Source organism: Taudactylus pleione, unplaced genomic scaffold (assembly GCF_031769625.1).
Source record: "Taudactylus pleione unplaced genomic scaffold, aTauple2 ptg000179l, whole genome shotgun sequence".
Taxonomy (NCBI): domain Eukaryota; kingdom Metazoa; phylum Chordata; class Amphibia; order Anura; family Myobatrachidae; genus Taudactylus; species Taudactylus pleione.
Window position 1 is genome coordinate 26,308,359 of NW_028284581.1, and position 25,614 is coordinate 26,333,972.

At 41.3% G+C, this 25,614-nt stretch overlaps 1 protein-coding gene and 1 pseudogene across 2 annotated transcripts in view; both read left to right on the forward strand.

Annotated features, from left to right (window-relative positions):
- The window catches only part of FBXO15 (F-box protein 15), a 161,552-nt gene that overhangs the window by 75,755 nt on the left and 60,183 nt on the right, over nt 1–25,614 (forward strand). For both annotated transcript variants that reach the window (XM_088475981.1, XM_088475982.1), the window contains exons 5-9: nt 8,439–8,678; nt 8,981–9,190; nt 10,837–10,957; nt 13,661–13,743; nt 22,458–22,603. In XM_088475981.1, coding sequence (XP_088332107.1) covers nt 8,439–8,678; nt 8,981–9,190; nt 10,837–10,957; nt 13,661–13,743; nt 22,458–22,603 — 800 coding nt within the window. The remainder of the gene's footprint in view (nt 1–8,438; nt 8,679–8,980; nt 9,191–10,836; nt 10,958–13,660; nt 13,744–22,457; nt 22,604–25,614) is intronic.
- Nucleotides 1,772–1,890, forward strand: LOC148519969 (5S ribosomal RNA; annotated as a pseudogene).

The following is a 25,614-nucleotide window of genomic DNA, read 5'->3' on the forward strand; positions in this document are numbered from 1 at the left end:
TGTTATTGGTATTTGGTCTACACAACAACATTATAACGAAGGAAGAATTTCAATATTTGATGAAGACCAATCCAACTACCGCCATCTTTTATTTCTTGTGAAGGAGATGCAGTGGAAAGAGTCATATAACTGGGTGACAATAGATGTACAGTCACTATATACATACATTGAACACACTAAAGGTATAAATGCAGCAAGAATTTTCTTGGAAATGGATGACTCAATGGAAACTCTGCACAAATAATTTTTATGTGATCTTATGTCCTTTATATTGAATCATAACTATTTTACATTTTTAGATAAATTTTACAGCCAAATCTATGGGCACGACTTTTGCACCTGTCTTCGCAAACGTTTTTATGGGGTACTGGGAAAAAGATTATATATACAGTAAAAACCCCTTCAAAAATATTAGATTATACAAAAGATATATAGACGACATTTTAATTATATGAGAAGGCACTGAAGATCTTTTTAAACAATTTTTAACACCTATATCCAGTAATAATATGAATCTGAAATTTACCTCAATTTTTAATACTACAACCATTGAATTTTTAGACTTGATATTAATAGGAGAAGGGGACACAATCTCCACAAAAAACTTCATTAAGTGTGACGATGCAAACAGCTATTTACATTTTAAAAGCTGCCACCTAAAAAATGGAAACAAAATATTCCAAATTCTCAATTCCATAGGATTAAAAGGAATTGCAGTGATATGAAAACGTGAGGAACAAATAGGATTGTATACTAAAAGATTTTGCGAAAAGGAATACCCAGAAGAAACTTTGAATAAGGCTATAGATAAAATAAAACTGGTTAATCGCGATAATCTATTAGAGTATAAAATGGAGAAAAATCAGAAGAAATAAATAATACCATTCATCAGTTCATTCACTGGTCATGAAAATAGGAATAAAAAATCATTCGGCAAACACTGGAATATCCTGATGATGGACTCCATTTTGAAAGGGTTATTGCCCACGAGACCACAGATCGTTTACCAAAGATCTAGGAACCTCAAAGATCTGCTAACTCCAAGCATGTTGAAAAAGAATTAAAAATTATGTAAAGAAGGAATCCAAAATGTAAGGGTTGCTATAAGTATGGACATTGTAACATATGCAAGTACCTTCATCCAAAAAGAAAAATATTTACCAACTCTAATGGATCTAAAGAATATGGCATCAAATAATTTCTTAATTGTAATTCAACCTCTGTCATATACCTCCTGGAATGTACGTGTGGGTTAAAATACGTCAGGAAAACCAAGAGAATATTGAAACTAAAAATACAGGAACATATAAGGAACATTAAAAATAAAGTAGAGGGACACGCGGTTTCTAAGCACTTCATCAGTCAACAAAATTCTTACCCGGATCATTTCACATTTAAAGCTATTGAACATGTTACTTTAGGTGAAAGAGGAGGCGGTCTGGGAAATCTATTATCTAAACGGGAAATGTATTGGATTTTTGAATTGAACACCCTTGCTCCCAATGGCTTCAACGAAAGTTATGAAATAGCTCCATTCTTGTAAGAACTAAACAATTGTGGGGTGTGAGGTTATCTACAATCATATCAACTAGTGAAAATGCCCGGTTTCTGGAAGCAATACCTCGTTGAGCTCAATAAGTACCTGGAAGTGAGACCTTCAGGGAATACTGAGTTTTAGTAGATCTCCCCACTCACATGGATAAAGCTTAAGGAATACCCAGAAATCAGTGGTGAAACTTAATGGGATGAAGGGATTAAGGTATAGGAAGGTATTTACGACCATACCACTGTACACATGCCCAATCTCGTCTGATCTTGGAAGCCAAGCACAGATGGGCCTGGTCAGCCCTGGGATGGGAGACCCCCCGGGAATACCAGGTGCAGTAGATACCTCCACCCTGATGCATAATGCATCCTGCCCTTCGAAACCACCATCTGAAGAAACAAAAGAATAAACATATCAAAGAATCTACAATGGAAGAAGGAGAACAAGACAAAAAGACAAAAATAAAAACATAAATACGGATGAAGTTTAATCGAATTCATTTGAATCCTAAGGACATGAACTTATGATAAAAACAGCGCGTCTCCACTAATATATATATGTGTGTATACTTTAAAAAAATGGGGTCCTACCTGACCATTTTTGGGTCCCATCATAATTTTTGCTTTAGAGCTACCCATATGCCTCTCAGACCTCCCCACATCCCCCTAAAATGCCCATCTGATACCCCCAACAGCATCAGATATCCCCACAAGCCCCTTAAATGCATGTTTTAATGCCTCCATGATCTTTCAGGTAATATGACTTGTCTGTTCACAAAACCCATAGTGAATAAGTAGGTTTACCATATCATCACTTTAAACTGGGACACTCATGGATTACACAGGTTCTGTGGCTCATTAAAACCAGGTGAAATCCAGGCATGAAGTCAGTCAGTCACAGGACCTTTGTAATTAATTCATGTGCCCCATTTTAAAGCGATAGTATGGTTAGCCTATGAATAACGCTTTAGGTAATAGGCATATATATCAAAGGATAAATGCCCCGTCTTTAGACATTATGCCGCACATTAATGCCCTTTACACATTATGCCACACATTAATGCCCGGTCTTTACACATTATGCCACACAGCAATGCCCAGCCTTTACACATTATGCCATGCAGTAATACCCCTTACAAATGATGCCGCACATTAATGCCCTTTAGTCCCCCTATGCATTGCCCCCAGTAGTAGTCCCCCTATGCATTGCCCTCGGTAGTAGTCCCCCTATGCATTGCCCCCGGTAGTAGTTCCCCTATGCATTGCCCCTGGTAGTAGTCCCCCTATGCATTGCCCCCAGTAGTAGACCCCCTATGCAGTGCCCCCGGTAGTAGACCCCCTATGCAGTGCCCCCAGTAGTAGTCCCCCTATGGAGTGCCACCAGGAGTCCCCCATATGCATTGTCCCCAGTAGTAGTCCCCCTATGCATTGCCACCAGTAGTAGTCCCCCTATGCAGTGCCCCCAGTAGTAGTCCCCCTATGCAGTGCCCCCAGGAGTTCCCCATATGCCTCTCAGACCCCCTATGCAGTGGAGGTAGCTGCCCCCCAAATAGGAGTGACCTGGGCATTAGGCCCAGGTCACTAAAGGGCAATTTGGTGGGTCAACTACTGGGGACCTGGGCCTAATGCCCTAGTCACACACCTATTTGGGGGGGCAGATACCTTCAATTGGGCCTAATACCCCCTATGTAGCCCGGGCCTTGTGCCCGCCTATATACCCACAGGCCTATTGCCTGAATTTATGCCACGGCCTAGTGCTCGACAACCCTGGTGGTCTAGGGAGGGGTAATTAACGGTGGCCCAAGGCCGCCTACCCGCACGGTGGAAGAGGCTGCTGGGGGGGGGCTTCGATAGCTCTTTTACTTTCCATCCCCGCAGTCTTCTATGGTCCTCAGCTTCAGTCTCTTCCTTCTTCATCGCGCCGCCTCTTCCTTCTTGATCATGCCGTCTTTTGGCCTCTTGCGCGGCCGCCGGAACTTTTGCAATGCCGCTCTTTACTTGTCTTCGGGAGGACTTCACGCCTCCCCTCCGCCGACGGACTGAACGTTCCCGCTCAGCAGCATCTATTCAAGACACCGCGAGTGGGCGGGGCTATGACGCAATGAGCCGCGATTGGTTCGTCGCATCTGCCTACTATTGCCTGCTGCTAAACCACCGCCACCGCTACTTGGCTTCTGGACAGCGAGCTCCGCTCAGCTCGTGCACGGAGCCAAGCTTTTCCCACCGACACTGGTGGAAGGGACCAGGCGGTCCCTTCACCAGGTACCCGCCGCAGTGGCTTACCTGGCGCTGGTAACAAATACTGTCCCAGCGCTGGGCACGGACGCTGTGCCGATGCTGGGATCAGACACTTGACCCCAGCACGGCTTTCCACAGCAGCAGACAATGAGAGTCTATCTGACTCTCATTGGCTGCTCTATCAGACAGCGTTATGTCTGTCTCTGCAAGGGGACACTCTGTGCTGTAGCCAGCTGTCAGGGATTGGCCACAGCACAGCGCATCCCCGGGGACCTGGGTACTTTAATAAAGTGAGTCCCCAGTGCCCGATATCGGGTAAAATACGCGCTATAGCGCATATTTGCGAAGACTGATATACAGTCAGGTGCATAAATATTGGGACATTGACAGAATTTTCATATTTTGGCCTCTATTCACCACCACAATGACTTTGAAATGAAACAAACAAGATGTGATTTAACTGCAGACTTTCAGATTTAATTTTAGGGTAATTACATCCAAATCAGGTGAACGGTGTAGGAATTACAACGGTTTCTATATGTGCCTCCCACTTTTTAAGGGGCCAAAAGTAATGGGACAAACTAAACAATCCTAAATCTAACATTCACTTTTTAATACTTTGTTGCAAATCCTTTGCAGGCAATTACAGCCTGAAGTCTGGAACGCATAGACATCACCAGACGCTGGGTTTCATCCCTGGTGATGCTCTGCCAGGCCTCTACTGCAAATGTCTTCAGTTCCTGCTTGTTCTTGGGGCATTTTCCCTTCAGTTTTGTCTTCATCAAGTGAAATGCATGCTCAATCGGATTCAGGTCAGGGGATTGACTTGGCCATTGCATAACATTCCACTTTATAGCCTTAAATAACTCTTTGGTTGCTTTTGCAGTATGCTTCGGGTCATTGTCCATCTGCACTGTGAAGCGCCGTCCAATGAGTTCTGAAGCATTTGACTGAATATGAGCATATGATATTGCCCGAAACACTTCAGAATTCATTCTGCTGCTTTTGTCAGCAGTCACATCATCAATAAATACAAGGGAACCAGTTCCATTGGCAGCCATACATGCCCACGCCATGACACTACCACCACCATACTTCACTGATGAGGTGGTATGTTTTGGATCATGAGCAGTTCCTTTCCTTCTCTTCTCTTCCCATCACTCTGGTACAAGTTGATCTTTGTCTCATCTGTCAATAGGATGTTGTTCCAGAACTGTAATGGCTGTTTTAGATGTTGTTTGGCAAACTCTAATCTGGTCTTCCTGTTTTTGTGGCTCAATGGTTTGCATCTTGTGGTGAACCCTCTATTTTCACTCTTGTGAAGTCTTCTCTTGATTGTTGACTTTGACGCATATACATCTACCTCCTGGAGAGTGTTCTTGATTTGGCCAACTGTTGTGAATGGGTTTTTCTTCACCAGGGAAATAATTCTTTTGTCATCCACCACAGTTGTTTTCCGTGGTCTTCCTGGTCTTTTGGTGTTGCTGAGCTCTCCGGTGCATTCTTTCTTTTTAAGAATTTTCCAAACAGTTGATTTGGCCACACCTAATGTTTTTGCTATCTCTCTGATGGGTTTGTTTTGATTTTTCAGCCTAATGATGGCTTGCTTCACTGACAGTGACAGCTCTTTGGATCTCATATTGAGAGTTGACAGCAACTGATTCCAAATGCAAATGTCACACCTAGAATCAACTCCAGACCTTTTACCTGCTTAATTGATAATGAAATAACGAGGGAATAGCCCACACCTGTCCTTGAAATAGCTTTTGAGTTGACAGTCCCATTACTTTTGGCCCCTTAAAAAGTGGGAGGCACATATAGAAACTGTTGTAATTCCTACACCATTCACCCAATTTGGATGTAATTACCCTCAAATTAAATCTGAAAGTCTGCAGTTAACGCACATCTTGTTTGTTTCATTTCAAAGCCATTGTGGTGGTGAATAGAGGCCAAAATATGAGAATTCTGTCAATGTTCCAATATTTATGCACCTGACTATGTGTGTGTGTATATATATATATATATATATGTGTGTGTGTGTGTGTGTGTGTATGTATGTGTATATATATATATATATATATACACATATATACATACATACATGTTGAGTCTCCAAAATGCTTGGGACCAGGGGTAATTTCGGATAACGGAATATTCCGTATTTTGGAATAATTGCATGTCATAATGAAATATCTTGGGAGTGGGACCCCAATATACACACACAATGCATTTATGTGTTATATACACCTTATACACACAGCCTGCAGCTATTTTTATACAATATTTTCAATAGTTTTGTGGCTCAAGCAAAGTTTGTGTACATACATGAAATAAATTTATGTTTCATTTACACCCTATACACACAGCCTGAAGGTAATTTAATACAATATTTGTAATAATTTGAGCCTTAGACAAAGTTTGTGTACATTCAACCATCAAAAATCAAAGGTTTTATTATCTGTCATGCCCAAAATATTCCGTATTTCAGGATTATTTGGATATGGGAGACTCAACCTGTGTGTGTGTGTGTGTGTGTGTGTGTGTGTGTGTGTGTGTGTGTGTGTGTGTGTGTGTGTATATATATTAAATTTCCCAATATACTGAGGAACAACATAATATAAGGTCCAAACTAGATAAGTCTTTATTATTGAATGTTTACTTTTATTGTATATAAAATAGTCCTATAATCTGACTGCTTAGGATAAGGAGGTATAGATATATACAACTTATCCTTTACTAAATTGTTGGATCTAGAGTTTTTTCCATAAGGTATGTTTACCCACATCTAAAAAACCCTCTATTCTCGCTATTTATAAATGTTTTATTTTCAGAGCATACAACAGAGGGCGCTGTGGGAAAAGTATGAGCCCGCATAAACACAAAATGGGGAGCCGGGCGGACGTGACTTGCCGGCATGGTCCATACAGTGAACGGAAGTCGGGCACTATAGAGATCGAGTGACGTAGTTTGTTCCCGGAGGCCGGCCTTGACGTGGCTTATCAGAAGTGTGGGCGGAAGTGTAGAGAACACCAGGAGTATAGAGAATACCATCCCCCTGAAGGCACAATATTCTGACCTGGAAGACGGAGACCGCTTGATGTAGCGTGGTCCCGGAGGGTGGTGATGACGCGGGCCATCAGGAGTGTGGACGGAAATGCCGGAGGAGTTCTGAGGGCGGATGTAATCCCGGTCAAATACACAAACTAACACTTTGCCATCCTTTAAACTTGTAATTATTTACTTGGGGTCTTCACCACATATAGTTCATAGCGTTAATATTAATTAATTAATTTATTAAATTTGATGATAGAAACCGCGTTGTAAGTAAGGAGCGGAAACCGGAAGTGAATGTTTAACTAGCCTAATTCCTAATTAGCACTTAGTGGGGTATAAAAGACAGGTACCCCACTAGAGCAACATCCTCTTGATGAAGTCCCCGCTGGACGAAACACGTTGGGGGCCCGCTTGATTCTTGCTACATGAACTTTAGAAACCTGCTCTTTTTATCTCAGATAAGTTGATATTTTTTATTCAATTGCTACTTGTTTTTAAAACTGTAATTGTGTCTGTGTTATTCTTATGTGCAATATTAACACCCATCCTGATGTGGGACTTGGTGTTTTAATATATTGTTGTTGTGTTAAATAAATTCATATATATTTTCATACAAAACTTTTAAGCATATGCACTTTGTTATTTATGAAATTCCTATGTATGGTCACTGAATTCTTTATATATTATTTATACATTAGCACGTTTTTGCTAAAATACATGTCTATTTGCACTGTACTATTGCACACATACAGACTCCGCACTTTACTGATTTACTTGAAAGACTGATATAGTCACATATTTATTTTACACTGAATCACTTTAATTAACATTGCTATACACCTATATGAATTGAACACTGATTGTGAATATTTAGTCGCTTGATAGGTCAACTCCATTATTTTTATATATGTGTGTGTATGTGTATGTGTGTATATATACTGTATATAGTGAATTGTCCAGTGAATAAACAGTTAAGGGAATTCTCATATTTAAGACTTACTATGTATACTTTTAAAATACATTTTGTTTTAAAAGTTGGAATGAATAATTAGAATTTACAAAAAAAAACAGGAGAGATGTAGAAATTACCAGTGAATGAACACTCAATGCTTACAAATCAAAAGACAAGTTCACTAAATGAATAATATGACTTGCATCAATAAAACATAGTCAGTAGGTCTGATCTCAGATTCTATGCATTAAATTTAAAGATTACTACACTGAACATTAAAATATTCATTAACTGGTAGTGTTAATTCACTGGCTGATTTACCCTATAACCGCTTCAGTATCTTCTCGCAAATCAACATATATGAAAGCAAAGTTTTGATAGTTCAGGGAGATACTTTTTATACAGTAATCCCACTGAATGACTTTGTAGTCACACTGAAATAGCTGATAACAGAGAATAGGTTGCATAGAAATGTAAATAAATTTTAACCTATCTTAATTCCTATCAAGATTTTCAATGTTTGAGAACTTTTTTATAAATATATGCAAATGTCAGTAGTAGTTTTAGGTTGAACAATCTGTGATTTGGGTTTAGTGTCACCCTATGAACAATTGGATATTTATATTTCTTTTGTTTCATTTCCATCCAGCCTAATATGGTACAATATATTGTGTCTAAGAAAAAAACTGCGTTGGGACTGTTTAACTGTGAACTCGTTAAGGAAGAAATTAACTGAGACGACACTTACAGATAAACAGCCAGGCTATTGGAAGAAAACCTATATAAGTGAATTAATAGCTGGTAGAGAAAATAGAATTAACAACATTTTGAAATCTGCAAAGAATTACAGTGCCAGTGGAGTGCCTGCTAATATGGAAAAGGCAGTAAAGTAAGTAATACAACTTTAAATATTTGTAAATTGTTATTTTGCTTTTATTATATACCTCTGGGGATTGTGCCCATAACTAAAAATTCTAGTATACATGAAAAAAGAAATGTCCTTGTTTTAAAAAGCACATCCAGACTATGTACAGTAACAAATCTTTTCAATCATTTAGTATAATTCTTTATATATCTTGTAATAATTGCTTTGATTTAAAGTCTATTTCATTTTGTGACATATAGAAGCTAAATGACTGCATTTTAATATTACATATATGTTCTCTGTTTCTCCTCATTGGTCATGTCCAGGATGTCTGGGTTGATTTGGGCCCTTACATTCAAAGATCTCAGTGGAAAGGAAACAGTAATTGAGCAGACTGACATTCAGTTCAGAGATACATCCCTTACTGTGACTTGGAATAGTTATCTTTGGCCGGCTTTTAACTCCCTGACCACAATTCAGCTCCATGGAATTACACCAGTGTTAATTGATAAATGTTCGGGCCCTTGTAAAATTGGGTATGTATTATATTTAAAACTTTTACCTTAATTTGAATCTTGTTCAAATTTGTTCTTCAGGTTTTGTAGGAACTTACAGAAGAATGATAAATGTCTGTCATGTTCTTATCAGTCATTTTAATTTAATTTAAAAAGGGTGAAACAAACAACTTCATGAGACTGCACTGATTAATTTGATATGTGACACTTGTATATATGTGTGCAACCGAGTCTGTATACAAAGCATAGCGGAACTTGGCGAGGAAACAAGCAGCGGCCACTGCATCATAGCATTTCAAATTAATTAGTGCAGTCTCCGTTTGCGACTAAAATGCATTTACAGGTGAAAAAATGTTTGTCGCAAGCTGAGTTGCATGGGACCTAGGGCCTGATTCAGAGCCGGACATTCTTTGAGAGCGCTCGCTCTGAATCTGGGCATCCCTGTTTTTTTTTTAAAGACGGCCTCCTGGCCGCTCGCTAAGCTGTGGCTCGCGGCCATCGGGGCTTGCGACGAGACCTTTGTGGTAGGGTCTCGTTCCCGCAAGCCCCAGTGAGCTTTCGGCTCTAATAGAGCCAGAAGCTCACCCACTGACATAACTCGTAATGTCAGTGGGGCCGCCCCCAAATGGCAGGCGTTCCTTCGGGAACGCCTCCGTTTGGCCAGCCACCCCTCCTGCCCGCCTCCAAAACTGGGCAAGCTGTCAATCACAATCGACAGCTGCCCCGCCTTGGTGCGAGACCCGTAGCGACAGAGTGCCCATCGCTGGCCGGGTCTCGCGCACGCCGGAGCCGGCTCGCGCATGCGCACACCGGAGTCGGCTCTGGCATGCGCAGTGGGGGACCATCGACCCGCTTGCGAGCGCTATGCGCTTGCGAGCGGGTCTGAATCAGGCCCCTAGTGCACTCTGAAGGACTGTTTGACGCGACTGCAGCAATAGTGTATGAGGAAACATCTGTAACTTGAAATAGATTTCTGTGGTGATATGGGGAGCCAAGCTAGGGATTTATAGATTGGAGAAGTGAGCGAGGAATGTAGGACTGCTTGAAGTGATAATAGTTGTTTGAAGGGAATGCCTGAGTAGATGTGGGGAATGAGATAATGGATAATAATTTCAGTTGCATACACTTTCCATTTATATACAGCCAAGTGTAAATTGTGCTTATGCAGCACTAACACCTGTAGAAACGGTAACTTAAAATTAAACTTGAAGTGTATGAGTATGGGCCAAGCAGTGCGAAGACTAAATAGCGGTACAACCAAGTTTAACCGTCTAACACAGGCCAGGCATTGCTTTAAGCTCACAGGTACCATTTTACTCTAGCAGATATTTATGTTTTAGCCAGATAAATGTAATTGAAACAAAAGGGTATAGTTCCTAAATGTTAGTTTGTTAAAGTCACCAATGAATGGCATCTTTGACTTTTGAATTTAAAACAGCAACAGAACTAAATGTTAAACCAGCCTTGTTTAGCATTTGTTACAGTTGCCAATTTAAATCCATCGGTCACAAACGTCGATCATTGGCGGCTTTGACAAACCAATATTTAATAAATCTACCTCAGTGTTTTAAAATGGCAATGTCTTTTAACTATAGCTTTATAGTAGTATATGTTGAAATTATATTTGTAGCAGAAAATAATTGCCTTTTTGTTTTTCTGTCATCAAGACTTCAAAGACTCTCACTCATTGCGGAATATAACATGAGGGACCCCAGCAAATGTGTTGGCCAGGACAAGCATGTTAAACTTCTCTATTTTAATCCTGGCCTATTGCTTGGATTGTGGAAGGTAACCTTTCAGTTGCTTTCATATTTCTATACGTAGCTTTGTAGGTATTCTGTATGTGAATATTAGATGTTTACTTTTATAGTGATTTGATGTGTTTAAAGGACAAAGATCCGGAAAGTATTCACAACCCTTCACTTTTTCCACATTTTGTTATGTTACAGTCTTATTCCAAAATGGAATAAATTAATTTTTGTCCTCAAAATTCTACACACAATACCTCATAATGACAACATGTAAAAAGTTTTTTTTGAGATTTTTGCAAATTTAATAAAAAAAAAAACAAGAAATCACATGTACATAAGTATTCACTGCCTTTGCCATGAAGCTCAAAATTTAGTTCAGGTGCATCCTGTTTCCACTGATCATCCTGGAGATGTTCCTACAGCTTAATTGGAGTCCACCTGTGGTAAATTCAGTTGATTGGACATGATTTTGAAGGCATACACCTGTCTATGTAAAGTCCCACACTTGACAGTGCATGTCAGAGTACAAACCAAGCATGAAGACCAAGGAATTGTCTGTGGACCTCCGAGACGGGATTGTCTCGAGGCACAAATCTGGGGAAGGGTACAGAAAAGTATCTGCTGCTTTGAAGGTCCCAATGAGCACAGTGGCCTCAATCATCCGTAAATGGAATAAGTTCGGAACCACCAGGACTCTTCCTAGAGTTGGCCGGCCATCTAAACCGAGCGATTGTGGGATCAGGGCCTTAGTCAGGGAGGTGACCAAGAACCTGATGGTCACTCTGTCAGAGCTACAGCATTCCTCTGTGGAGTGAGGAGAACCTTCCAGAAGGACAACCATCTCTGCAGCAATCCACCAATCAGGCCTGTATATTAGAGTGGCCCCTCGGAAGCCACTGCTTAGTAAAAAGCACATGACAGCCCACCTGGAGTTTGCCAAAAATGCACCTGAAGGACTCTCTGGTCTGATGAGACAAAGATTGAACTCTTTGGCATGAATGCCAGGCGTTCTGTTTGGAGCAAACCATGCACCGCTCATCACCAGGCCAATACCATCCCTACAGTGAAGCATGGTGGTGGCAGCATCATGCTGTGGGGATGTTTTTCAGTGGCAGGAACTGGGAGACTAGTCACGATAGAGGGAAAGATGATTGCAGCAATGTACAGAGACATCCTGGATGAAAACCTGCTCCAGAGCACTCTTGACCTCAGACTGGGGTGGCTGTTCATCTTTCAGCAGGACAATGACCCTAAGCACACAGCCAAGATATCAAAGGAGTGGCTTCAAGACAACTCTGTGAATGTCCTTGAGTGGCCCAGCCAGAGCTCAGAATTGAATCCGATTGAACATCTCTGGAGAGATCTGAAAATGACTGTCCACCGACACTTCCCATCCAACCTAATGGAGCTTGAGAAGTGCTGCACAGAGGAATGGGCGAAACTGGCCTAAGATAGGTGTGCCAAGCTTGTGACCTCATATTCAAAAAGACTTGAGGCTGTAATTTCTACCAAAGGTGCATCAACAAAGTATTGAGCAAAGGTTGTGAATACTTATGTACATGTGATTTCTTATTTTTTTTTTAATTAAATTTGCAAAAATCTCAAAAAAACTTTACACTATGGGGGTATTATGGGGTATTGTGTGTAGAATTTTGAGGACAAACATAATTTTATTCCATTTTGGAATAAGGCTGTAACATAACTAAATGTTGAAAAGGTGAAGCATTATGAATACTTTCTGGATGCACTGTACTTCTAAATATAGGCTTTGTGCTGTTTTCAGTGTCTACATGTACAACATATGCCATATTTGCTCATTAATTGGCAGTTGATTCCTAGTGGACAGATACCAATTTATCTGCATTTTCTTACACAAATGTCCATTATACATACCTACAATGTGAAGGGAACAAATTGAGCTGAATTTATTCCTTCCATTTTGCAGCGTGCAAACTTTTTATATATTTCATAGCAATGGGCACACCTCTTAAGTTTACTCCCCCTATCTTACTCTATCTATTTCCATTAAAAACATATCCAGAATACACCAATATCTTATACAAGACACTGCAAAAACTCTAATTTATGCGCTCATTATCTCCCACATTGATTATTGCTATAGTCTCCTTACTGGTGTTCCTCAAAACAGGCATTCACCATTAAAATCCATTTTGAATGCAGCTTTAGGGCAAATCCTCTGCACTAAACATTCATCGTCTGCTGCTCCCCTTTGTCAGTCCCCCCATTGGTTACTTGTTTTCTACCAAATTCAATTTAAAATAATTTTACTTACAAATAAGGCTGCTAACCAAACTTCACCAGCATACATCTCTTCGCTTATCTCAAAATATCTCCCAACCTGACCTCTCCGCTCTGCACAAGATCTGCGTATCTCCACATGCATCACCTGCTCCCATTCACGGTTACAGGACTTTTTCAAACCTTCAAGCGTTCCCTGATAACTTATCTCTTCAGGCAAGGTTATCAAATTCCAGAACCACCTATGTGACCTCCATAAACTATCCTACCCAATCATCATGGGCGTAACTACCGTAGGAGCAAGGGGTGCAGCTGTTATGGGGCCCAGAGCTTATGGGGTCCCATCTTCCTTGTCAAAGTTACATGTGTTTTATATACATTTTTCACCATTGGGTGGTACATAGGAGCTTCAAATACCTAGTTATGCCCCTGCCAATTACATCGTCTCTATTCAGTTGCTAACTTGTTTTGTTTATTTTAGAAGAGTCCCGAAATAGCATTTGTGATGGCCACACTACATTACCATCAACTGCTTGAGAAGAGTTTTTGGGGATCTGCTGAAAGGTAATATTCTATATTTTTTCAAGGGCGAGGTACTTCGTGGTGTATCTGACATAGCTAAACTATCTTGCTGCAAGGTCTGCTAGTAAAATTGAAAATATACCTGTAATAAAGGCAAAATCACTTAATGTATCTGAGATGATACTTTTAATGTAAACTGATTGAATTCTGAATGACCTTTTTAATGAGTCATTGATCATTAAATTGACCTGGTCAACTTAACCGTTCATAGTACTGCTCACCAATTGTGACAAACTCCAGCCACAACCAAATAGATTGCATACTGCATGACCTATATCCATTCCTTTATGCAAGTAATAACAGATTTAAACATTTAATAAAACAAGTTTTATGAAGAGTCATTTAGTGACTTTTTTTGGATTGTTGTGGTTTAACCTCATTAGTTGCGTATACTAAGGGAATTCTAATAAAGAATTATGTCAGGTGTATGACATTATAAAAGCTCCTTTACTGTATGTAGTTTCAAAGCAAGACCAAATAACAGATGAGTGTACAGATAATGGGTATGTTTTTTAGATGACATTACTTTACTGCATGATTTTTATTTCTTTTATAATTGGGAAAAAAGTAGAAATATCTGTTGTAGTTGCAGAGTATATTCTTTTGTACTCTTACATTTTTATATGTAATAAGGATTTTTTTTTTGGAGGGCAATAGAATATCTCCTGAAACAAAGTGGGCTCTAAATAAATATACAGTCAGGTGCATAAATATTGGGACATTGACAGAATTTTCATATTTTGTCCTCTATTCACCACCACAATGGCTTTGAAATTAAACAAACAAGATGTGCTTTAACTGCAGACTTTTAGATTTAATTTGAGGGTAATTACATCCAAATCAGGTGAACGGTGTAGGAATTACAACGGTTTCTTTATGTGCCTCCCACTTTTTAAGGGGCCAAAAGTAATGGGACAAACTAAACAATCCTAAATCAATCTTTCTCTTTTTAATACTTTGTTGTAAATCCTTTGCAGGCAATTACAGCCTGAAGTCTGGAACGCATAGACATCACCAAACGCTGGGTTTCATCCCTGGTGATGTCCTGCCAGACCTCTACTGCAAATGTCTTCAGTTCCTGCTTGTTCTTGGGGCATTTTCCCTTCAGTTTTGTCTTCATCAAGTGAAATGCATGCTCAATCGGATTCAGGTCAGGGGATTGACTTGACCATTGCATAACATTCCACTTTTTAGCCTTAAAAAACTCTTTGGTTGCTTTTGCAGTATGCTTCGGGTCATTGTCCATCTGCACTGTGAAGCGCCGTCCAATGAGTTCTGAAGCATTTGACTGAATATCAGCATACAATATTGCCCGAAACACTTCAGAATTCATTCTGCTGCTTTTGTCAGCTGTCACATCATCAATAAATACAAGGGAACCAGTTCCATTGGCAGCCATACATGCCCACGCCATGACACTATCACCACCATGCTTCACTGATGAGGTGGTATGTTTTGGATCATGAGCAGTTCCTTTCCTTCTCCATACTCTTCTCTTCCCATCTCTCTGGTACAAGTTGATCTTTGTCTCATCTGTCCATAGGATGTTGTTCCAGAACTGTAATGGCTTTTTTAGATGTTGTTTGGCAAACTCTAATCTGGTCTTCCTGTTTTTGTGGCTCACCAATGGTTTACATCTTGTGGTGAACCCTCTATATTCACTCTTGTGAAGTCTTCTCTTGATTGTTGACTTTGACACACATACACCTACCTCCTGGAGAGTGTTCTTGATTTGGCCAACTGTTGTGAAGGGGTTTTTCTTCACCAGGGAAATAATTCTTCTGTTATCCACCACAGTTGTTTTCCGTGGTCTTCCGGGTCTTTTGGTGTTGCTGAGCTCTCCGGTGCATTCTTTCTTTTTAAAAATGTTCCAAACAGTTGATTTGGCCACACCTAATGTTTTTGCTATCTCTCTGATGGGTTTGTTTTGATTTTTCAGCCTAATGATGGCTTGCTTCACTGACAGTGACAGCTCTTTGGATCTCATATTGAGAGTCGACAGCAACTGATTCCAAATGCAAATGTCACACCTAGAATCAACTCCAGACCTGTTACCTGCTTAATTGATAATGAAATAACGAGGGAATAGCCCACACCTGTCCATGAAATAGCTTTTGAGTTGATAGTTCCATTACTTTTGGCCCCTTAAAAAGTGGGAGGCACATATAGAAACCGTTGTAATTCCTACACCGTTCACCTGATTTGGATGTAATTACCCTCAAATTAAATCTGAAAGTCTGCAGTTAACGCACATCTTGTTTGTTTCATTTCAAAGCCATTGTGGTGGTGAATAGAGGCCAAAATATGAAAATTCTGTCAATGTCCCAATATTTATGCACCTGACTGTATGTATATCACAATAGCCAATGCAATAAATGGATACACTTCTGTCTGACTGCAGTCCCTGGGTTCTCAGTGAGGACACAAATGGCTGAATATTTCCAATGAAACTTTAAAAATCCAGGAGCTTGGACTCCTCACACTGGGCCTGATTCAGAGGTGGACGTAGTTGCAGCTGCATTTTTTTTTGCAGCGGCAGTAGTATACAAATGCTAGTTTCAGCCTTTCCCTTGGGCATTAGTGTGCGCCGGACTGTATAAGCCTTGAGATGCCCTTTTTCAATGTCCGTGGATAGTGTAACTCCACCGACGCTTCTGAACACTCCACCATTGGCACAGCATCACATCCACCATCGTCACTTGCACTAGCCCATGGCCGAAGCATTGTCTCCTCAACTCTAAGCAGTACCAGATTAATGTCCACGTGGGCCTGGAGCTGAAATTTATGAAGGGCCTATTGTGTGCTGGTGCGGGTTTGTGATCAACACCGCAGAGAAGTCCTCCTAGGCGGGCAGAGGTCATGTGATGGTGCAATATATCACTGCACTACCTCCCCACACTGCATATACTGTCCTTGCTTGAGAAGTTTGATACATTTTGATGATAGATATGGGCTATAGTACGAAAGTTCTGTCCATTTCTTATTGTCAGTACCAACCCATATTCTAGTGCTCCTCAGTAGAAAGGAAAGAAGCTACGGGCCAGATGCCTGCACATTCCACTTGCTAGACGTTCCCTATCTCAGGGAGCGTCATGTAATCCATATTCCAAAATAATTCCAGAACCTGTCACCAGCTCACCACTGTGCCATGAACTTCCCATTTCTTACTTCAATACAATTCTGGTCACATGCAAACAAGTTGTGCCTGTTATCACCATTAACTGTTTGCCACAATCCTCTTTTATTTAATTCAATAACCAGATTACATAGTTCTTCATACATTATAGATTTAAAAGTTATTGTGAAGGCAGGATGAAGCAACCAGACATTTGAAGGATTCTCCTAACCACTTAACTGACCAATATCTTTTTCAAAAAGGTCTCCGAAATAGTTGATTTTCTTTTAAAATGAGTTAAATAATGTAAGTAATGAGGGGTAGATGTAATAAGCTTTGGAGAGTGATAAAGCGGAGAGAAGTAAGCTACCAACCAATCAGCTCCTGTCATTTTTACAACACAGCCTGTAACATGACAGTTATGCACTGATTGGTTGCTACTTTATCTCTCTCCAATTTATCAATCTCCAAGGCTTAGTTCATCTGCCCCATGTATTTAAAAACATATATTTAATAATATTTTACAAAATAAATATTCCTAGGGGTGCCTAACACCAGACTCTACGAGTGTCTAGCATACTGCTTTATCATTGTAATACCCCTGTAAACATCTGACGTGTCCCTTCTGAGCCGGAAGCAGCAGAGCAGTGCTCCAGATATCCAGATTTGGATATAATGCTCACAGTGGGGTTCTTCCGTGCCCCCCAATAGCAAGACAACCTAAGATGCAGAAGGGACACATGATGTCAGTGGTCAAACTGACCAGTGACACCACAGCTCAGCTCCTTCAAGGGAGAGGAAATTACTCTGATGAGATGGTTGGGGGAGAAGCAGAGCCTGCGGTCACATGGGATGCAACTGTGGCAGGGAAAGCCCACCTGCCTGTGATTGCATCCCATGTGAAAATGTGAGGGAGGTGGTTAAGAATAATGTTGGTTATAGGAGCCTTGGTATCCTGCTGTTTTTTATCGTGATAGGCAATGCATCAAATTAATATGCTGATGCTGTACAAACCCCCCACAAAAACTCCCCATCAAGGACACTGGGAAATAAGGAAAGACTATCCCATAAATTCAATAGTGCATTACAAAACTCTGATTACCATCTACTAAATTGGATTTTAATGTCTAAAGGTAACTTGTGCAATAGAGTAAGAGCCTCATCTGCCATTCTTCTTCAAAACTTTTGAGTCCAGCACAATAATTATGATAATTTAAATTACTCACCAGCTGATACTTTGGTCCATCACTGTCTCACAGGCACAGTGTGCTGCTGCTTTCTGCACTTTGATTGGTGTATAGCATCAGTATGTGGAGTTTTCACACCCCTGTGATTGGCGGATGGCCAGAGCTATCCACCAATCAGGAACAAGCAGCGTCACTGCAGTCTCTTAAAACGGATATGACACTGCTGCACCGGATGCCCCCATGCCATGCCTATAATGAGGCTGTCACTGAGGTGCTCAGCTGCCTGTCACTGTCTCCTGTTGTACCTCAGTGCCTTCCAAGTCAGCATCCTCGTGGCAGCCACGGCTGGAGGATGGTGCTGCTGTGCCTGCTGCCGCTCCTCTTTCTGTATGTGTGCACCGAGCAGAGTGCCGTGAACAGCGGCGCAGCATGACCCTGCTCACTTGCACGCCCAAACCCCCCCATTACTTGCCGTGTGTGCACCCCAATGCCAGCAGGGGCGGATAGTAAGATGGGTGGGTTGTGGGGTTGGCAACAGGGCAGGTGACACTGCCGGAACCCAGTCCTGTGAGCTTATTTTTATGGAGAGGCCTGGACCTGCAGCTCCACCCACCCCATTGTTAATCCGGCCCTAACTCTAAGAATTGCCTCAATGGCTGTGGCTCTGCATTTGGGAACCCAACCATGTTCACTGTCACGCTCCTGACACTCCCATAACACCCCCATGAGACAGCCTTTTTTTGTGTTCATTTCAGGCCACCTCCCAGACACTGCTCAGAAACGCCCAAGGTTTTGCCGCACCAGTTCTAATGCCAGAGTGTCTCATACGCAAAAGCGGACTCTGGGTGCACTCAGGGGAAACTATGCACCGTAAGCGCTTATAGCATTTATTGCACAGTAGCAAAGAATTGCTCAACTGCGCAAACCTCAGCATTGCGTCCACCTCAGGTCCACTGTCAGTCATCATTGCTCATGTAAGATGCACAGTAGAAATGAAATATGAGTGTCATGTGATTATATACATTTTGTGTAATTTAGGTAGGTTAGAGCTTGAATTAAGGGTCAAATACTATTTATATCCCGCACTAGGGGTGGATTATGATGAAAAACCATCCCGGGAAAATTCTGATAGCAGCCCTAATGGGGATGGGTCTGCTGAGGGGGTGGGGACTGTTGAGGGGAGCAGGATATTCCCTCCCATAGTGGCCATCTTTGTATCTTTGATGCAGTTGCGTCTGCGACTTAATACTAATGCCAACAAATCCCTTCCCTGGTGTGCATCTGAGTGTGCAAGGACTAAGACACCCACTATCAGTGTGCACAGACGCTGCACTCATGCTTTGTGCATCTTTAGACGCCATCATCAGTCGCGCCCTTGAAACTTGCACCAGCCCTATGCTAGGGGCAGATCATTCAAATAAGTATGGCCTCCAATGTGAGCGATTCAGTGTCTCTGTACACAACCATTTTTCTCAGCACTCCTGTGTCACTCCAATAACATGCCCATCGTTACATCTGCGTCTGATTAGCCAATCCTGTGTAACGAAACAGGAACGGCCAACACATTTCTGATGCACTTCTTTGTGTGTGTCCGAATCTGTGCTGCATATTTGTACAAACACCTTCAGTATGTATGCATGGTTCAACTCAGACAACAAACACCACTCCACTGCGTCCAACATCGCCGCTGCATCTGACTCAGAATAAGGCCCATAATGCTGTATACTATGCCATACTGGTGCTTGCTATATAATATAACTACAAAAGGGACTTTCATATTTACATTCATTCATTCATATTTACATAGTCACTGGCGTGATATTTTGGTGACTCACTAAAACTCACTTACATGGTTGGACTCCATAGGTCATAGGGTTCACTCTATGTCCGGTGCCGGACCTAGAGAAAGGGCACTTCTGCGCGTGTCCAAAAAGGGGGTGTGGCCAAGGAAAAGGGGTTGTATCTGTATGTTACATTCCCTTTACGCCAGTCTTGTGGGCGTGCCCTGCACTGACATACATGCCGGACAGCTCCCAATCTCTGCAGTCACGCTGAATGGATGCCGGGCGTCCATTCATCGGCAGTGACCGCTGCACCGCCGTTTACCCCACCCGCGGGCCACTGCGGCCCGTGAGTGGGGACAAGACCCGCAGGCTTGTTTCAGCGGGGCGCCACGCCAGAGGGCAGGGTGCTTTCTACCCTTTAGGCAGGGCACAGAGCCTCGCTGAAACAGCCTAGCGTGAACGCTAGATCACATGACTGCACATTATTCCCCAACCGCGGTTTCCAACATTACCTGTAAACAGATCCACCTGTAAACACTAGCACAGGGGGCGATTCAATTCAGTGTGATGTTGAATTGCCCCAGGAAGGAGTTACTGAAGCTATTCAATTGACCACACTGTTAAGTCATACTAGAACCACTTAAGTCGTGGAATGCCAGTTACCGCACCTTAAGCTGGGTATTTAGTCGCGCTAACCGGCATCTTCTGACCAAAGTGACGGCCACGATGCTGTTAGCGCTGCGCTAACCCGGAAAACAGCACTTTAGTAGGATTTCTGCTGTCTCCTCAGAAGAGTGCAAGCACAAATCCTCTCATTCGGAACAGCACGGTCAATTGAACAGCTCCATGAACACCTGGTCGGGCTATTCAACATCACGCTGAATTGAACCGCCCCCAGAGAGACACTGCTGACAAAATTATAGCACATCACCACCTCACTAACTGACATACTGTACACATTTCAGAAAAAGTTAATCTATTTAAGGGCCTCATTTATTAACGAGTTTTTCCATTCACAACGAGTGATAAAACTCGTTGCGTATGATAACGGTGCTCCGGCCAATCCGCTCCCAACTGTCATTTTTCAAACCGATGACAGTTGTTAGGTGATTAGCTGGAGCACCATTATCATGCACAACGAGTTTTATCACTCGTTGGGAATGATAAATGAGTCCCCTAGTCACTTACACTATTCTACCAGTTAAGGGGACCTGTGTGGGGGAGGGGGATGGGGAGTGCCGAGGATGAGGATGGGTGAAGTGTTTGGAGCTGTGAGGCTAGGGGACGTGTGTGTGTGTGTGTGTGTGTGTGTAGGAGGGTGCCGCGATTGGGGAGTGGGGAATATTTGCAACTATGAGCAACAAAGGGGACCTGTGTATGTGGGTGGGTGAAGTGTTTGGAGCTATGAAGAGAGAGCAGGAAAGGGGACCTGTGTGGGGGGGTCGGGGCTGCCGTGGATGGGGGTGGGGGAAAGTGTTTGGAGCTATAAGGAGAGAGCAGGAAAGGGGTCCTGTGTATGTGTGGAGGGAGGCTGTGGATGGGGGGTGAGGGAAGTGTTTGGAGCTATGAGGAGAGGACCATGAAAGGGGACCTGTGTGGGGGTGGGCGATGCCGCGATTGGGGGTGGGGAAAATGTTTGGAGCTATGAGGAGAGAAGCAGGAAAGGGGACCTGTTTGTGTGTGCATTTGGGGTGAAGCTGCTGCGGCTGGGCATGCGCAGCAGCTCCCCCGACCGCCATTTTTCTTTAGCTACAGTGTACTAATTTTGCCCGATCGGAGCTGAGCTAAGTTCCGATCGTGGCAGCCGGCAGGAGAGGTGAGTAATGGGTGGCCGCCAGCCACTACAGGGAACAAAGGGACCGGCCCAGCGGGAAGCATCCCGGTGGCCCAATCCGCCCCTGTCCTGCACCATCCAGTCCATGCTGCCGAATCCAAAGATGCCTCAGTCTGTTGTTATGTAGGGAACATACATTTGAATGGACTGTTCATGGTTCAGAAAGAGCCCATAATTATAATTAAAAGATATGTTTCCAAAATAAATGTAAAATAAAGAATCCTTTTTACAAGCTCTACAAATGTTATTTCTAAACATAGAACTGAATGTGGATATCTATGTTGACTGCATGTCTTCTAGAACTGCTATTAATATTAGGTTACAAACTGCCCCTGCTTGGGAGGAGTTGGATGGATTGGGGGTATTCTTGGTGCTTGGGAGGAGTTGGATGGATTAGGGCATTCTTTGTGCATGAACTACCTTGTTTTTGCAAAGTGGAATAATTAGATTTTTGTTGTGCAAGATAGAATGAGGTAATGATTAGAGAAGGTGAATTTTGGAAGACATTCCATTTTTTAGGGTGGATGCTAGCCTTCCTACCTCTAACTGGTCTGAGGTATCAGAAACAAGTCTTATCCAAAACTATAATACACAGCATTTTGCATCTGGCTGAAAAAAATAAAATAAATTACTGTAAGGAGTGGCTCTAAAATGGATGTAGGTTGAACTTGTATGTGATGTTTTATGGTTCTAACCATGAATCACTTCTAGCATTATACATTATTAATTTTTTATTTCTGTTTTTTTTTTTTTATACTTTATTTTTGTTTGTAAAGCCCTTACACCTTCCCTCTGCATATTCCAGTCTTGGATGATATTGACTCAGAATATGGACTTCACGGGTATCGGCTCCATATTGATATGTTCAGTGGACCAAGAACATACCTATGCAGAACTTTTCGTGGATTGTTTTGTCGAAAAGGTAAATGTATACTGTACACTTTATTACATAATAACAATTGGATACTTCTATTTTTTAGTAAAATTTTCATAAATAAGACTAGATTTAATTTAATTCGATTCTTGCCACTGATACAGTGATTGGATTATTTTTCTGGCCTGATAAAGTCTAGATGATATTTGATTATAGGTTCTGAAATATGAAGAGAGTAGTGTTATACTGGGTACACACTTTAATGACGGAGCGGTCAGCAGACCACTGTTCGAGTCTGACATGTCTGGCCTGACATCACAACTGGGCGAGCATTTAAATGTGCCAGCCCAGTTGTGATGTTAGAGAAGGCGGTCCCTGCATCCAGGGTATGGGCGGTCTGCGGGTCACCCTTACACAAATGTGGTTGTACCGCCTGTGCTGCAAGGCCAACCTAATATGGCTGTGAACTACCCTGTTCACAGCTATATCGGGTGAATACACCTGCCAATGCTCTCGCAACATATCGTTCATTGATCGAACGATATATCAACACGTGTTTACTCACATTTAATTTCAAGGAAATGAGATCCCTGTAATAATCCACTTTTTTGCTGGTGTTTGTAAATAACCATTGTTTTGCCTATTTTGTGGACACTGTGGTTTGAAGACTCTTAACAAGTCACAACTTAAGTATTCAGTATTATTTTTTGTTTATTTGTTAATATGCTTTGAGATTGTAAAAGTCACTTTGTCCCCTTGTGTCCCATACTCCAAATATTACATTACAGGCTTTGACTGAGTAAGGAAACTGTGCCTAGAAAATTGTTTCTATAGTGTATCCATAAATTAAATATTTCATATCCTATATTTCCAGCATCCCAAATTTCCATATATTGACAACCTTTATTGATCCATTTTCATGGTTTTTGAAAGAAGTACCAAACTAACTGAAACATGGATTCTAAGGAAAATTTATTATAAAATGAGGCATTTATTTGCAAATTACTATTAAAACACTTTTTTAGGAAACAGAGGTGGATTTTTAATGGAGCACATATAATCTTACATATCACATTGTTGTTTAAATCCTAAAGGCACAAATATGGAGTCAACAAACTTATTAAATTAAAAATAAAGAGGTGACTAGATAGCGAAGTATGAATTTGTAGATTTGACATGCCACAGCTGCATGTTATTATAGCTGTATACATGCCATAGCTATAAATCTCTTTTCGAATACTGGAATTATACACATAGGCCCGTATTCAATTTGAGGTGAGCCGTGATACTTTTTCGCCTCCTGCACTTTTCGCCTACATCGCGTGTTTTGCAGGTGGAAAAGTTTCGCGCGCGTGCCTGCTTATCCCCGTATTCAATTTGAAAGTAGGCGAAAACAGGACCCAGCGAAACTTAAACAAGCGGAAAGTACTGTCAGATTTGGGGAAGTCAGCCTGACACCCCCAAAAGATGCTCTGACATGGGGGTTAGCTATGGTACCCCCCGATTTGGCTTGCTGAAGGTATTTGGTGTTTTTAAACGGGCTCAATAGCTGCTAAATAGCGTTTTTGTACAAGTGGTGCAGAATAGTATTCAGGAGGTTTTTTTTGCCTAAAATAACTTATCCCAGCAAATTTGGGGTACTTGAAAATGGGGGCCAGCATATTTTAAAGTTGCTAAAGTTAAGTTTAAAAAAACGTGAAAAATCCACCTGCCGCAAGCCCCTGCAATAAAATAAACACCTGGGGCATACTTGGGGACCCCCCCAGAGTCTAGTTCGCTAGTTTTTAACTTTGGCCCCCAACATTTTTTTTTTCGCCCCCAAATTCAAAGTGATTTTTTGGGGTGTCCTTAAGTCTTTTTTTTTTTTTTTTTTCACACAGTTTACCTTTGGGGGACTGTCTGAAGGCTGCACGGGGGTTCCCGCAACATTGCACCCCAAAACCCCAATTCTGCACTTTTTTCCGCCTGCTATTCATAGGCAAAACTTTTTCGCCTATTACATTGCATTGACTTTCGGCCTAGGCGGAAAGTCTTTCAAATTGAATACGGCGATAGTTTTCCGCCTGGCAAAATGACGTCATTGGCGAAAAGTTTTCGCCAAAACACGCGACAACGGCTTTTCTCTCCAAATTGAATACGGGCCATAGTGAACAGTAGGACATGGACAAAAGAATAGGAGAATATCATCGAATACAGGGGTTGACAACCTTTTGCTATTGGTGTGCTTTCTAAAATTTAATTTAGCTCAGTGTGCCAGTTCTACATTTTATATTATAGAGAAATATCATTGCAATAAAGAGTATTCTAAAATGTCAGTGATTAAAATACATAATCCAATTATCTAAAGTACAAAATATACTTGTAGTAAAACACAGCAATGAATAGTCACTTTACTTTTAGAAATAATTTTAAGGATCTTTTATTTGTTTTTTGTTTTTTTCTTTTAACAAAATGTGTCAGCCACGTTGAATAGGGAATAATGCCAGTGTGTTCTGTAAATGCATATTAATCTCTGCATTATCTGGATTTGTAGGAGCCCATTAGAGTAGAAGGATGTACATATGATATCTCATCTTGAGTGCTTATTCTATCAAGTTTTTTAGCAACATGCTGTAATATGATTATCCATGAGAGGGTGCTAGTGTTAACAGACGATACAGTGTTGTCCATATGTAAAGGCTATTTAGAATTATTTCAGTTGGAAATTGTCATAGCAATCTAAATTAAATTTTTTTTCTTCTGTGGAAAACTGACATTTAAAACTGTGGTACAAATAAACAGAATTGACTGAGACATTTTTTGTGAAGACATTTTAGAAAGATGTGAAAGGTGTAAAACAGTAACTACAGTATGAGCATCTAAAGGAAAATGATAAATATTATTTTATATATCATGAGAAAAATTATATGTGCTGGGTGTGGGAAGTAACTGCGTGTAAATAGTGAGGATAAATGCGGGTGATCACCTCCCACTTGAGGTGAAAGATATAAGGCGAAATTATGAACTAGGACGTGTTTGAAATAGACAAACTAAAATGGTGTGAAGTAAAATCGACACCG